Source organism: Amphibalanus amphitrite, unplaced genomic scaffold (genome assembly GCF_019059575.1).
Source record: "Amphibalanus amphitrite isolate SeventyFive unplaced genomic scaffold, NRLGWU_Aamphi_draft 000517F_arrow, whole genome shotgun sequence".
Taxonomy (NCBI): domain Eukaryota; kingdom Metazoa; phylum Arthropoda; class Thecostraca; order Balanomorpha; family Balanidae; genus Amphibalanus; species Amphibalanus amphitrite.
The window spans coordinates 223,495-239,423 of record NW_024882011.1 but is presented as its reverse complement, the minus strand read 5'-3'; the positions used below and the strand labels follow the sequence as shown (position 1 = coordinate 239,423).

Sequence of the window (15,929 nt, the reverse complement as noted above, 5' to 3'; positions counted from 1 at the left end):
AGTTTGTAAAAATACGTGTTGTGAAGTTATGAAAATATGACTGGGTTAATCAAGACGATGCCGGCGACTCTTTCCGTACCTAATGATACGGCTGTGTGTCCGACGAAACGTTGCGTCTGAGGTCTCCGACACAAGAGCAGCAAGGAACTTTGTATATGCTCACCATGTTGAACTGAAATGTTCACCCTACCGCCCATCCCAAGGCCAATGGTGTATCAGTGTATTGGGTGCTTCAGCTGCTAGTATGCGCGGTGACTGACTTGTTTGTTTGGTCTAGATAAGATATTGCACAACTCAACGCTCACACGACGAAAGCCAATGTCTATCCTCCATATCAAGACACTGACTCGGTCACATCGGTGACATTTATGCGGTCAGACGATGCCTCTGTAGAGGCATACACAAACAATATCAAAACATACTGATTGAATAGTCTTGCCAGCTGCCTCGGTGGAAAAGAGCGCTGAAGGAGTGAAGATTGATTTGGAACATAAACCGTCCCGTTAACCCGCGCCCTGGTGGGGTTTGTTTATAACGCGACCTGGTAGGGGGGAGGGGGGGGGCTATTCCCCCCTCGTATCTCCGAAGCTACTTGAGGGATCCGCAAAATTCAAACGGCGTTCGAAAGCCCTGTCAAATTTGTCGAGGGATGTCCGATTTCATTGACCTCGGGTCACCGATGACGTCACAGGTCAGGTCAAAGATGAAATGTTTTGCCGTTCACGGGTCTTCTAGGAAATGTGCTATAATGGGTATTGATTCGATGCAGCTCGTCATGGTGAGTCTAATAGTGGTCTTTGTTTTGCGGTAGGTGATATAGAATTGCAAAAATTGAGTTTGAAAATTGACGTCATCAATTTTGAAAAGTGTTTTAGCTATAACTTGGCAAAACAAAAGAGGTATCGATCTAGAATGTGGTATGTGAATAGGAGTTAATAGGCGCTAGTACATACATATATTTCGTTTTTTTTCGAAAATCGAAAAACTGTTGAGATTTTTCGGCAATTATATCCATTTTTCCATTTTTGAGGGTCAAAATCTAAAAATTTCGAAATTTAGAGATAATGGCTTAGTAACCCTGGCAATTCTACACCTTTTATGTATTAACCTTCGCCCTGGCAGGGCATTTTTCATAACGCGGCCTGGCGGGGGGGGGGGGTCGATGCGACTACCTTCGCGATTGGCTCCTATGGCACCTAAAAACACCAAATTTGGTAGGTATGTGTCTCCCCGGAATTTTCGCCCTGTGCAAATTTGGTTGCTCTAGGTCAATATTTAGGGTGGTTTTGGGAGGTATAAATGTAAGTATTTGGCTAAAACAGGTCAAAAGCTTTTCGCTTATTACTTTTGACCTAATTAACCCGCGCCCCACTGGGGTCTGCGTATAAACGCCCTACTGGGGGGGGGGGGGCTATTTATAGCCCCCCCCCCTCCTAACTCCGAAACTACTGGGCCGATCGTCAAAATTCAAACGGCGTCTGATAGCCCCGGAAAAACTGTAGAGCGAAACCTAATTTCATTGACCTCGAGGTCACCGATGACGTCACAGGTCAGGTCAAAGTAAAAACTATTAGCATTTTGGCTTGTTCACGTTTTGGGCTCTGGCCGCCGTATTACAAGTCAGATCAGGCTCATTTTTGGATCACACACTCGTGAACAGATGCTCTAGATACCCTGAGGGTACCAAACTTGTACTTTGATTTTCAGGTCAAGGTCAGGTCATCACAGGTCACGAAAATATTATATCATGAGTCGGTCACGTGACACATGTTTTATGGTCCATTTAGGTCTGGGATTTCGAATTTGATGTCGTCTGTGCCATTGGAGGTCATTTTGAGTCGAATTTAGCTTAGGTCAGGTCACTTTCAGGTCAAAAAAGGTCAAATTTTGAAGTTGAAATTTTTCAACAAAAAAGGTGTCTATTGGATGCAGTTTGAGCTCAGGAACACGATGGTGCTATCTATATTGGCGTACGATGTCAAATACGTGCTGAAAAATTGATTTGAAAAATTAATAATTGTGAATTTTTTGCAATAATGCGTAAAACTTGGCCATTTTTGAAGATATTTAGCTAAAACTTGCTAGAGTTAGTCATGATAATACGTTCTATCACATATATTCCGGTTTTTTCGAAAAGTCAAAAACTTTTTGGAAAAATGTAAAAATATAATTTTTGGATTTTATTTTATCAAATTTTCCAAATTTTCAAAATTTCGAAAATCCGAGATAGCAGTTTGATAGCGCAGTCTATTCTGAGTCCTCTCATGCAAATAAATTGGATCTAGCTTAAAAACTGAGCTCTTGGGAGCGATTGCCGTGGTTCAATGTTTTGCGTCGAAATCGGCCGAACATGACGTCACTCTGACGTCATTTCCGGCCGACCTATAGTATATACGAAGTTCAAATTTTGACACAAGGTGTCAAATTGATGCAGCCTAAGGTACTGAAAGTTTGGCGTCGATACGTCAAGCGCTTTGGAAGTTATTGCAGAAAAACGGGAGGGGGGCTATAAATAGCCCCCCCCCCCAGTGGGGCGCGGGTTAACAGAGCAAAAACAAAAGCACCAGTGAACTCAGCACGTCAAGACACGTCGAATGATATACTTTTTGCTTGTTAAAGTGTACTTAAAAAGTTCAGCACAACTTAAGTACAACTTAACGACGAGGCCCTTATCGCCCAAGGCCATCTATTATCGCCATTCCCCCGCAATCGAGGATGACCGCGCATCTCCGTTGTTTCATGCTTGACTGTGACTATACCTAAGGGTCAATGGCTATGGCCTGGTAAATGCTAGATATAGCGGGCCTTGTTAAGGCTTTATGGTTCTAATAGATATTTGTCATTTGTTGCTGAAGCTATAAGTCTCCGGGGTGCACATGTTGAATAGCAATCCCAAAGAGCAAAAAACACTGTTGCAAAACAGATATATTTACACAATAATACACTATCTATAGTTGTGAACAGGAATGCAAAATTACACAATCTATCCCTGTTTTTGTGCATACAAATTGCATATCCGTTCTTTCATACAAAAGAATGGCGGGTGAAAACTCGATAAACAAACAACATGCAAGTTGATTACAGTTATCGTAAACATACTGTGTTGCCCTATTGAATAAGTCAACGTGAATCACAATCGTACATTACCTTAACGACTAATAACAGCCGGCATACAACACTAAATGGGATTTTGGAGTCCATCCGAGTCAGGAGGTAACTTTGAAATGAGTAGCGGGACTGCTGATTTGCTACGAATTGGACACGAAGATAACGAATGCGCAATGAAGCATGTTTTTACGACTTAGTTGGTAAGCATTTTTGCAAAAAAAAAATGCAAATAGTATATGACGGAACAAATCAAAAGCATATCGCTTGTAGTCACGAATAAATTTTCAAGAAAAACTTAAAAAATCAATTCCTGGTAACGACTACACACAAAGGCTTAAGATGCCCGATCCCTAGATCTGAGACTGGCTGGTTTCTCCCAGCGTTATAATCACGCTCATGCCTACGATAATTTTACATATTACCATAGACCTCTGTACACCACAGAGGTCTATGATATTATGGTATCTATGGTGTACAGAGGTCTATGATATTACATTTTAGATGTTTCATGGTAGACATCTAGTTTAGGTACTTGCATCATGTTAAGAATTTTAAACGATTGAAGGGAAACAAATTACACCTTTTTGGTAGCAAATAAGACTTCGACAGGGAATACCTTAGCCCACTGTGGTTTGCGACAGCCGAAATTTAGCTGTTTTACTTCAGGAAGCCGATGGGAGGGGGGAATTTAGCAGTACACCGATTGGCAAGTTTCCGAGGGAGTTTAAACACATTTTATACGATGGATATTCATATACAGCAGACACCAGGACACCTCGTTCACAATCTCAAGCAATTCTACACAATTCACATGACCCCACATATCAGCATCGCAAAGACACAGCAAAGTCCACGTCAGAATGGACATCTTAGCGAGGAACCTCTCGCAGATATCGACACAAGTCACTCACATTTGCACACTACCTTTCCCAAACCCCAGAACCAAAGAACCCCCAACAAACCCAGCACACAGTTCGCATATATAAGTTGCATAGCGATGGTGATGGGCCGGCTCCGATGGCGCGGAGCCCGGCTACATGATATGGACCTGTCACACTGATGCCCTCGGGCAGCACACAGACACACACGCATACAAACGGTAACAATGGCGACACATATCACAGAGGGCAGGCGGCATAGTCGGTGAGCCCTGGTCTCCGTCGGCGCCAGCACAGAGCACCCGGCGACAGCGGGAACATACCGGCCAAGTGTTCAATCGAACATATCCAGATGCGCAACGAACTACAGCATATGGGGACAAGGGAATTTCTTCCCCTGTTATAGGTAGGTATACCAACCGAAAATATGACTTGCGCTTTCAACTAATGCTCATGTAAACGAAAGGACTACCTAGATGTTGTGACAGGTTGTGTACTCGGGTGGTAGCGCGTGTCAACTACCTGCTTTGTATAACAGCAGATTGCAATGAAAATATAAAAAGAGTGGAAATAGCAACAAAGTGTTCCACGCATAAAAAGGCCTCGTGTAAATATTGAGACCCTCATTGAAAAGCCAGTAAATAGCGGTCACCGGGCTGAAAAAAAATCAGCTGAACCAAACATGAATTCATTTACTCATTTGAGAACTCCGCTTATCTTGAGACGCATCCAATCGATCGTACAACTGCATATGTTCCATGTTCCATGTTCCACTAACTAGACACCAAGAGTTCAACGCACTATTCTCGCATTTCTGTCCCAGCTCATCACCGTCTCGTGCAGCAATATGTGCAGAGCCGAGCCCTACCGCCGCTAAAATGTGTCCACAGAACGTCACTGCACTAAGCTCAGAAAGCACGAGAACCTCACCAGTGCGAAAGGTTCATCAACGACGATGCTTCTTATGGTCTTTGAGCACAAAACGGTCCGCCAGCAACACTCAAGGATCCACCTTTCGACCGCTTGCCGGCAAGTCTTATTGACGACCCCGCACTCCTTCCGGATGGCATGGGGTGCACCTGTCTATTGCTCTCCACATGCCAAGTGCTGAGTCTGTGAGCGGACCGAGCGAGGCCCGCGCCGGTGGCTACGAGCCGCCGGTCGACTCATTGTCCTCGTCACTGTCCGTGATCTTCGACTTGGACTTGCGCAGCGTGCCGTCCATCTTGGTGTAGTTGGGCTTGGGGTCGTTGGTGGCCCGCGCGTGGTCCAGGCGGTCGTACTCGCCGTCTGTGGGAGAGGGAGAGGGAGAGGGCGAGGCAGAGTCAGGCACGATGGAGGACCTTGGCATCAGGACCCGACCCGAACCGGGAATTTACGAACACAGTGGTTAACACGACACTTTACACAGGATTGAAATTAGGCATTAAAAGAATATAGATTTACATCTTTGAACACATCACTAGACTAACTAGAAAACTGCAAAAACGGCAGGTATTAGTCACAAATGCACACTATAACACAAAATTAACTATTTACAACAGATCAGACGTAAGATCGAAATTGCAAAAGCCACAGGGCGAGCGGGGTGTCGTGCATCAATTAGCGGTGCTGTGGGCCGGTGCACCGCTGCGTGGCGGTCGGGAGGCGACAGCAGTGCTACCACGCACCGCCGACGGACGGCGTCCGCCACGGGAGCCGCACCTACCTGGGCTGAGGCCGGCGGCCTTCCCCTCCTGCCCGGAGAAGCTCCACTGCACATCCAGCTGGTCGGAGGAGCGCCGACGGGCGGCGGCCAGCAGCGGACTGCCCGCACCTGCGTGGACAGACAGGCGCCGCGCCGCTCTCACCTCCGACCTCTGAGCTGGGGTGTGACCGGACCCGGCAACGGACCCGGCACCGGACCCAGCACCGGACCCAGCACTGGACCCAGCACCGGACCCAGCACCGGACCCAGCACCGGGTGACCGGGTCCAGCACCCGACCCAGCACCGGACCCAGCACTGGACCCGGCACCAGACCCAGCACCGGACCCAGCACCGGGTGACCGGGTCCAGCACCGGACCCAGCACCGGACCCAGCACTGGACCCAGCACTGGACCCAGCACCAGACCCGATACCGCACCGCCAGCGGCCCTCCCCGCCACCGCTGCCACATACCGCCGTCACATACCGCAGGGGTACAGAGGATAAATATCGCGTCGGTAACACCGATCTGTCATGAATGTTTACCGTCTTGGCCGGCAGAGATGCATTTTGAACCACAACAGAACCACAGTGAAGAAAACCATTTAAACGCTTAGGACTTTATTCCTCATACTTATAGGGGGAGTCGATATTTTTTCCGAGACTTCCTTTACCTTATACCGTGAACTGCCAAAGTAATAACGAAAAATCAACGATATACCTATTTCGTTCTCGGGCGTGCCCTCCTACAGCAGCTCAGTGTATACTGTGTAGGTAAATATTGAGATTCAGTGGCATTACTGCATCTGAATTCCGAACTAGAGCATGAACAGCGCCGTCGAGGCGGCGGTAGCGGCGGTGGCGGCGGGCGAGGGGCTGTCGCTGGCCCACACTGGTTAGAGATGCCCGGACTGTGTGCTCCCACCACCACCAGGTGATGGGACAGGGAGCAGGATGGGACGGGGACAGGACGGACATGGTGACCCGCCCACTGCAAAGTTTGAAATGTCACGCCACACGGGACAGGATCGACAGGGCAGATGTATCACGGCACACATAGTAAAGAGAAGAAAACCATCAGGAAGGAGCAGCATGGCATCAACTGATGGAGGAATTGATTGGAATTTGAAGATCGTGGTAACGACCAAAAAAAGTTGACGATATTATTTGCGCCAATTACCTGCTATAGGTTGTCAGAAAGCGCATTGTGCTGGCCTGAGCCTCATTTCCGAAAACTGGTGCACTTATTGAACAATTTGTAGTTACTAAAGAGGTTGCAATGAATTTCTGACATCCAATCCTAATCTGCGTCACACCGACTCACAAGACATCAATGGATGGTGCCTGCCACCAGATGGAGACAGACCGAGATGGAAGTAAACAATAAAACCTCTTGAATTACCAATAACGTAAACATGACGCTAATGAGAGGCCCCAAAGGAAGGTAATGTGCTACATTCCTCGCGGAGACGAACGTAATTAATCGCGCACAGTGATACCACTTCAGGACATTTTACAAAACCTGCCCAAGCACAATGACAGCTCATCATTTCACCGATGGCCTGATGACGAAAAAGACAATGAAACACATCTAACTGATGGTGAGTGATTTTAGTGGCTCGTATAGCCCGTTAATTGAGCTTATGTGAGCAGGGGTCAGGCCGTCATTCGTCCCCGTACCAGGACGTGCACCCTGCGCAGAGCGGGAAACAGTCTCGAGTCGTGGGTATTATAGTTATTTTGTCGTTTTGAGCTGCTAGTAAAATACTTAATTAATGATGTCCTGCTTTCACTTGACCTATTTGTTCATCGGCATGCAATACAAAACTCATCCAGGTTAAAGCAATTCAGCGTCAGCAAACATGACACCATTCTAAAGAAGGCTAATATAAATGAACCCTTATCGATCGTATTAAAACAAGCCGTCCGTAGGCGGAACGAAAGCGATTTATCTCAAAGTGCAGCCGGTACGAGTTTCTCTCAGCAATCGATTCGACCACTTTGCCCCCGCTTCCTCGTCTGATATCCGTAAGGTGGTATCCTATGAACCTGGTACAGGCGGAGGTGGAAGCAGCCGAACGTCTCAATCACGATGAGGCCAAAATAGTTGGCCGAGATCTCTCCTCTACATACCGTTACGTGAGAGGCGCCAAATGTGCCAGGCACGGGCGGCAGACAGGGCCGACAGTAAGATGCACGCCTTATGTTATTGTTGGCCTCAATTCCGGGCCATGCCAGACAGACCGAACAGTGTCTGTCCGATAGGCCCACAAGTCCCGATAGAACGCTGTGGGCCGTTAGGGAAGGACCGTTTTAGACGCTATCTGCAATAACACCGTAGCTTCCAACCTTATCGACAGCAATCGCCTCAACAGCTCCTTGGTTGGTACTCGACATCGCTGAGCTGTCTCATTGTTACTGTTGGTAGGCAACTGAAATCGATTTCAAAAGAAATGACTCACTCGTCTGCAGAACAGTGTAAATGCACTCTTGATAGTTGATCTCTAACCTTCTCACGAAGCACTCAGGCTGTTGATGAAAATAGTGCTCTTTGAACAACATCTATGGATGTCTGTAACTCAATAAGCACTTATTGTCCCCTGGTATTGATTTGGCTTACCTTTTTGCTATCGGATTCATGAAACAATATTTTGTCTTGTACCTGTTTTGGGGCAGGTTTCGAGCGAAGTTTTTTGCGAGACTAAGCGAGTGATTGCCTAAATAGTAAAATTTAATTCGCTCACATCAAAACTAGCTAACCTATCCTAGTGTTAAGCCTTTCCACGGTCCACAAAAGTTCTCCCGTCGCAGAACGGTCCTCAGTCTCTGTCATTGTCAGTCTCCCCAGGCACGTTATCTCGTCCGCCTTTGTTACCGTCCCGTCCCCGTACCGGCGCGGTCCGTCACGTGCTGACTGTCCCGTTAGACAGGGAGATGATCCGCCCCGAGTCTGTCCCGTCTCGATCGGTCACCATCGGGGACGTCGCGGCTAGTAGGCAGATTAAGAAGAAGCGTCGTGGTGGCGACCGGAGAAACGATGGAACTTTGTACTCGAGAAATAAAAAAACAGCTACCTTCTGAAGATTTTTCTAGCGTGTTTCTTGGGTTTTGAGTAATTTGTTTTCATAAAACGTATTGTTAACGAATGCAACGGTGTAACTTCCTTAAAATACACATCGCAAACAGCAAGGCGACGCACATTGACCATCATAAATGTTCAACTGTCAGGCACACGAGTTCCATCGTCTCAGTTCGGTCCGACCACACGGTCACGGACGCTCTGCGCAACGGAGTAAGGACAGAGGAAGACGGAGCGGTTCACCATGCCAGCACTCCCAACCACCAGTCTGGTAGTTAGTGAACACAGCAGCTAAAACGGGTCTGTCATTAGTGAACACAGCAGCTGATAGAGCAGCGCTGCCAATAGCGAGCACAGTCATGCAGTTACTCGTCCTGCAGCCACGGGCGACAGCTCAGTAAGGGTCTGCGTGAGCGCTGGGTTCTAGGCCTCCACGCACCATGCCAGTAGGAGATCCGCACACCCGTGGGACTCGTCATATCAGAGGACGCATCTGGCCCGTGCAAAACGACCGCCAGTGGCGCATGCAGTTTACAGTGGCACTGCCGGTACCGCGGACCCACCTTCCTCTTTGAGAACCTTGATGCCCTTTATTTCGTCGTAGACGTGCTCCATGTTGTTCTTGTTGTCCGCCTTCAGATCCTCGATGCTGTTGTAGATGTTGGGGTTGCCGCAGTCTGCGTCCTTCAGCTTCTTGGACAGTAGGCTCGAGTCATAGCCGACAGCTCCACCTAGGCCGTCAGAAAATTGGTCTGTTAGCAGCAACCGTGATAAGATGCAGCGTTCGTTAGGATAAGAACATTCAGGAAGTATTCGTACTAACATTGCGTAAAAAAAGTTTTGGCCGGTACTGACAGGCAGAAAATTGACACATCTGATGGGAAACCTAAAGATTAATAGCCTAAATACATCTTCCTATATCCAAGCTCCGAGTTCATCCGTAATAAAAAACACGGAACAAATAGTGCATGGACGCGTTTCGATTATTAAATCTTCATCAGCATGACATAATCACAGAGAAGACAAGATATACCTCATATATCAGGGGTCGGCAAATGGTGGGGCATGCCCCCTTTGGGGGTAATGGAGCCCCTCGGCGGGGGGTAATGGGGCATCTAAGAAAGCCTAATCTTATCTTAGAATTAATGGCTCCCTTGATGGGACAGACATCACGGCTGTTTGATCCCAGGGTTCAAAGATAAGTCTAGCTAGGTCGAACGCTAACCGTTGCCCTTCTATTGGCGTTTTCATAGCAGCTAACGTAAACGGGGATGGGCCGATTGGAACCCAGCCTCTCGGCATCTGAACTGGAACTTTGCGGCAGAAAAGCGAGCGTGCTACCCGTGACGATAGGAACTAGCTGCCACCCAATTTTAACCTTCGCACTTATAGGGAGATTATATTCGCACTTTTCCTCGTTTCTTTTTTACGAACAACTCGCGCAAAAAGCGACCGATCACGGCGAAATTTTAAGTATGAGTTGATCAATGTTATACATTGGAGCTGATTTCGAATTTTGCTACCATTTAAACATTTACGAAGTAATTTTGGTGCCTTCGTAACATGTTACGAAGCTCTCAGTGGTGGTTGATGCCTACTGCAAATACCCGGTAAGACGCCTATTAGTTGACCTGACCTAACCCGACGTCACCCGACCTGGCCTAAATGCACGAATACATCATCTGTGATCAAAACTTAGATAAGATTGGTGATCAGTACCCCGAAAAAAAACACAACAGCCTCACTTTACGAAGTTCTGATAGGTCTCGATTTTCCAGACTTTTTAGGTCGTTGACCTGACCTGGAAGGTCAACCAATGATCTAGGACCTTAAAATTGGGTAACATCGGCTTCCTCTCGTCACTGGCAGCACGCTCGTTTTTTCCGCGAAGCTCTAGCTTGATCAGGGGCCAAACGGCAATGGGGGTCCAACGATTCCCCCCCCCCCCCTTATACGTTCGCCGCTGGCAAACCCCAATACGGGCGAGGTTTAATCTCCTTGGCCATTGGGTGACTTAAGACTTTCAAGAGGTCAATGACAATTGTGGAGAAGATCGGGACCTGCTGTAACTTCTAGAATTGAGATTTTATGACCTACCATGATCTCAAGAAACAACTAACAAGTCAACGGTTAGGTATTTGTGTCATTATATGAAATGTTTTATGGCAAATAAAAAAAGATCGGTTTGAGGGTAAAATTTTGTCGTGATCCGACGCTTTTTACATCATAATAACCGAAATGTCCCAAGTGTCACGGATAGTTATGGCATTTGAGTAAACTTGGTTGAGTATGCAATGCGGTCTGGTAGATGGGGGTAATGGCTCTGCCTGGCGCCCGAAAAGGGGGCACGGTCCCTGAGGACCTGCCGACCACTGTCATATATCTTATATCTTAAGATATATCTTGTTTTCTCTGTGATTATGTCATGCTGATGAAGATTTAATAATCGAAACGCGTCCATGCACTATTTGTTCCGTGTTTTTCTACTTGTCTCTATCAACATACATTTATTTATCCATAATGTGGGCGAATGACCACGGAACACACAAAGCACACAAAGCTGCATCACAACTATGACCAAGAAAGCCGGCAATGCGGAGCATCGTGCCTTTTTGACGGTATCGTCAAAAAACTGGGCAACAATAAACAAAAATATTCGCAAATACTCAGAAACACAGTTGCTATCCTGTATGTACAATAGGCTCACAATGTGCCGAGTGACAAGCAAAGTTGGCCTTCGTAGCTTATTTCGATAGCTCTTTACCAAGAAAATATAGGACAACAAGCAGCACGAAAAGCCAAGAAGCAACTGCTCCCCTTGTGACACAAAAAGCGACATTGGAGGCCACTACTTATCTTCCACGCACATTTAACAGCCATCACAAAAACAGCATAGAACACATAAAACACAGGATAGAACACAAAAACTGTATGATATCTGTGATGGAAAGAATGTAGTCACAAAAAGCCTCAATAAACTCTGAATACACATGAAAAAATAAAATACATAAGATCACTGTAATAGAGCATAAACGACTTGAAAAGGGCCGGGGTGCATGTGCTCTAGGAAGATCACAAAGCTAAGTGACATATACTGTATAAAGTCACTGTGAACATTTACCGGCGGGTTGGTAGTGCCACCTATACCGTCTACCTCTGGGTAAAAGCGCTGTAAAAGAACCCACAAGTCCCTATCAAAAGGGAGAACCCATTCATATGATCTGGCTCAGTATTGGACAAGAAATGCTGAGAAATACAAAACACACAAAAAAGTTAACGGCTAGTGCAAATATATAAGCGAGACGATTATAATCTACAAAAAAGACATGTCTGTAGTATACATCCATCAGACATCAATAACACCAACCGGCACATTCTACACACACTACTCTCTGTCCTTTCAAGAAGACCCCTGCGACCCTCGCACCTCTCGGGGTCACCAGGAACCCCTCCCCCCCACCTCCCCCCAGACTCACCCTCCTCCTCATCCAGAGCCAGCTGTTTGACATTGGTGGCGCCGCCCAGGTCGTTCTTCTGCACGGGGATGTTGGGCGGCAGCGGCAGCGGGTCCTGACGCGCCTTCTCCGGGTACGCGTACACAGGGTTGTCGAAGTGGTGTGGGTCTGACGGAGAGGCAGGAGGGTGTGTCAAAAACTGACAGAGGATGTGTTGCTAACAACGGAGACGGAAGTAGGCTGACGAGAAGCGGTCAACAATATGTAGTACATAGTTAGTACGCAAAAGGTGCTATCGTATCGTGAAATTTACTTTCATCGCGACTGCTTGCGACGTAGGTTTCCTACCAAAATTTAGTAGACTAGCGATGCAGCTGCTTCTGCTACACAGGACATTAACAGCTGAAAGCTGCCAAAGTCAGCACAAAGCCATCAACGAGGTAGCAATCGCCTCATTTCACAAACCCCATGTAGACGATTCCAGACCTATGCCCTATGTCTGATCCATCCCCTCCCTCCTCCACTGCGACCCGCTCTCTCACCTGTGCGCTCCTTGGCCTCGGGGAAGTACTGCACCACCTGGTGCAGCTCCTTCTTGAGTCGGTAGAGCCGGCGCCGGTAGTAGACAATCACCAGCACCACCACGACCACCACCAGCAGCAGCACCGACACCACTATGGCCGTGACGCCGGCCGAGCCGGGACCCTCGCGCGCCGACTCGGTCAGGCTGGCCCGGATCGGGATATCGCAGTTCTCACCTGGAGGGAAACAGAGGCGAGCGTTAGATGGGTCAGGTTAGGTTAAACCACGGGGTCTGCGATACAAGGTTATGGAAACAGCAATAAACAAATATGAGAATCATTGATCAACAGAACTTACAACTACCCAACTCAACAGGCTTTTAAACCTCCGAAAAAGTATTTGGACATGAGCTTTTCATAGAAATATGACCCCTCCTCCGTCCTCACCGGTATGTCCGTATCTGCAGATGCAGCCCTCGGCCGGGTGGCACATGAAGTTGTTGGACTTGCAGTTGCAGGAGTTCATACACTGGTTGCCGTAATAGCCCTCGGGGCAGATTTCCTCACAGCGATTCCCGGTCCAGCCCAGCGGACACCTGAGGGCGTCGAGTAGTGTCGTCGTTAGGGGAAATGACGATAAGTCGAAAAGAGTTGGTTTCGTGTTCGTTACAATACGAGTAGTTGTAAGTTTTGATGTCTGCTGGCAGAGGTGATACAATCATCTACTGATTAATCTGCCCAGTCTGTTGGACGTAGCATACGGTCAACACGTGGCACGTGGCACGTACCCGCAGGCTCCATCGAGCGGCCGGCACGTGGCGCCGTTCAGACAGTCGCACGTCTGAGCGCAGTTCATGCCGTACGTGTTGGCTGGACAATGCTCGCTGCAACGCTCGCCCGTCCACCCCGGGTAGCACAGACATTCTCCTGCGGGAAGATGGAAAAACAGATGTAGAAATCACATCTGACGTTTCATTACACTAAGGCATGATTTGCCAGAAAAATAGGCATATCAACTGATGATTTCAAATACTTAGGGTAATATTTGGCCTATTCAACTCCTGTTCTTCAATTACAACTCAATAGTTTGGTTTATATTGGAAAGTTTATCCAGGTATCAAAACAGAATGTTCCGATTAAAATTAACCACATGACTGACACCGACCCCGTGATGTAAACGGATCTCCCAGTCGGACACCGGACCGACCTGTGACGGCGTTACACTCTCCGACCCCAGACCGACCTGTGACGGCGTTACACTCTCCGTGCTCGGCGCAGTCGCACGTCTTGCGACACATGAGGCCGTACGTGTTCTTGGGACATGCCTCCGAGCAGAGGGCCCCAGCGTAGCCGGGCGCGCACGGGCACTGGCCGGTCACGTGGTCACAGGTGCCGTTACCTGTGGCAGGGCACACGGCGTGTCACAAACGTCACGTCATGTGAGGAGAGCTCGTGTAAGATGTCGTGACGGTGGAAGTCAGAAGTTGCGACTTTGTCGGGGGCCTGATCGAACTAGAAGATCGGCAGAGTCAGAAGAAAGAACAGATTTGCGCGTGAAATGACATTCAATTCTACTCAACATCATAAACAATTCAACACGGGTTGCAGCCATGCTCCATCCGACTACGACAGAAAGATGTCTCCAGTTCATCTCATTAAACTGTCGTAAATTTGCCCCGACTTTATGACTTTCTAAGCAGTAACATTTACTGTAGAGCACTCGTAAGGTAACGATAGTGGAATAGCTAGTTAGATACGAAAGTCGGGCATACCCGAAGAATAATGCTCAATGATCAATCAAACCAAACAGATCCACAGAGACGACCCAGGACCAGCTGTCAAAGCCCGTCCACAGGACTAGGAAAGCCACAAGCTCCATCAAGCAGCAACCAAAACAATAACCATCGATGTAGTCACGCTGTCACGGTCAAAAGAAAGAGTTAAATGAAGTAAAGAGGAAAAAAGTACAGACAACGTAAAAAGTACAACCAATCACCGTCAAATTTCTAAATTATTGGCGTTCTGCTGGGAACAGCGATGAGCGAGCGCCTCTCTAAAAATCTCCAAGCACCACTTTATAGTAATGTGGGGATATACGAGAATCAAACAAGACCAACCGAAGCAGAACCAAACACTAAAAACTAAACATACCGGACAAAAACTACCAACATAGCTAGCGAGCCAGATAGCCCCCAACCGAGAAAAAGAGAACAAAGACCGCAACACTCATGGCGCATGGCATGATATAAACTACCACTTAAACCGGGGACAAAGCTCGACCTTGCGACAGATTAGCTGATGCATCACCACCGTTTATCTGCTGAGTAATGCACTCAGCAGCACCATGCACTACCGAGCGGTCCGTCTGTGATGTTGAGCAGATGAGAGGTGTCAGTGTCGCCTGCAAGTATCCGAGTGACGCGGCAGCACAGTCAAAGCTGGGGAGTTACATGTCACGGGGAGGGGGCAGCGGCAGGGGTTACAACTAACTACTTACCAATTACAGCTGCCACATGAAAAAGAACGAGACCATCCGTCAGCCACCAACACGTTACCAAGCAATAGGAATGATAAGTGAATATTTAACGGGTTTACGGAACATTGCTTATCTTTAGTTTGTACAGCCCTCTGCAAACTGCGTGGTAGGTATTATTTTTTCGACAAAACCGAGAATAGCGCGAATACTCTGCTATCGGTCGCTCAGAAATCGTAACAGCAAGACACGCGAGACTCCGCACCTTAGATTGGCATTATCATCGTATTCATTTTCCATCCATGGGCAACAAAACCCAAAAGTTTATATTTGCCCTCAAAACAAACTTTTGCATTTTGTTGCCACACAAGGCGCATCATTTGTTTAATGATAGACCCAATCGAAGGAGTGGAACATGGCGCATTTATTTGTAGTGAGTTCCGACCAAATGATAGCATAGCCTTTGAGCTATTATCAGTTTTGTCGAAAAAAAAGAATACCTACCACGCAGACTGCTGAGGGCTGTACTTTAGCTACATCATTCAGTTTCGCTAACGTGGTTGACAAACAGTCACACGAAGACACGACACTGTTCCCAACAAGCACACATTTTCGTTGGCACCGTCACCACCAACGCACCACCCTTGATGCGAAGCCCAGCCGGGTACCCAGCACATCGTATTATACAGTCAGTTACCGTTAGCGAATGGTTAGAAGCCCGCTTCGACC

The 15,929-nt window shown here is 47.5% G+C and overlaps 1 protein-coding gene across 9 annotated transcripts in view; it reads right to left on the bottom strand.

Moving 5' to 3' along the window:
* Positions 1–2,909: 2,909 nt before the first annotated feature.
* The window catches only part of LOC122393131 (protein draper-like), a 60,350-nt gene continuing 47,330 nt past the window's right edge, over positions 2,910–15,929 (bottom strand). Inside the window, exons 11-21 of one of the 9 annotated variants that reach the window (XR_006258638.1) lie at positions 15,225–15,233; positions 13,971–14,126; positions 13,516–13,654; positions 13,175–13,323; positions 12,749–12,964; positions 12,228–12,374; positions 9,315–9,482; positions 5,695–5,802; positions 4,465–5,276; positions 3,603–4,423; positions 2,910–3,530 (exon numbers count right to left, since the gene is read on the bottom strand). Coding sequence is in view for 4 of the 9 variants with exons in the window: in XM_043388803.1 (XP_043244738.1) it covers positions 5,134–5,276; positions 5,695–5,802; positions 9,315–9,482; positions 12,228–12,374; positions 12,749–12,964; positions 13,175–13,323; positions 13,516–13,654; positions 13,971–14,126; positions 15,225–15,233 (1,235 nt within the window). In the remaining 5 variants the exon portion in view is untranslated. Of the gene's footprint in view, positions 5,277–5,694; positions 5,803–9,314; positions 9,483–12,227; positions 12,375–12,748; positions 12,965–13,174; positions 13,324–13,515; positions 13,655–13,970; positions 14,127–15,224; positions 15,234–15,929 lie in introns of all 9 variants that reach the window. The other 8 variants (XR_006258639.1, XR_006258637.1, XR_006258640.1 and 5 more) reach the window with 8 other exon arrangements.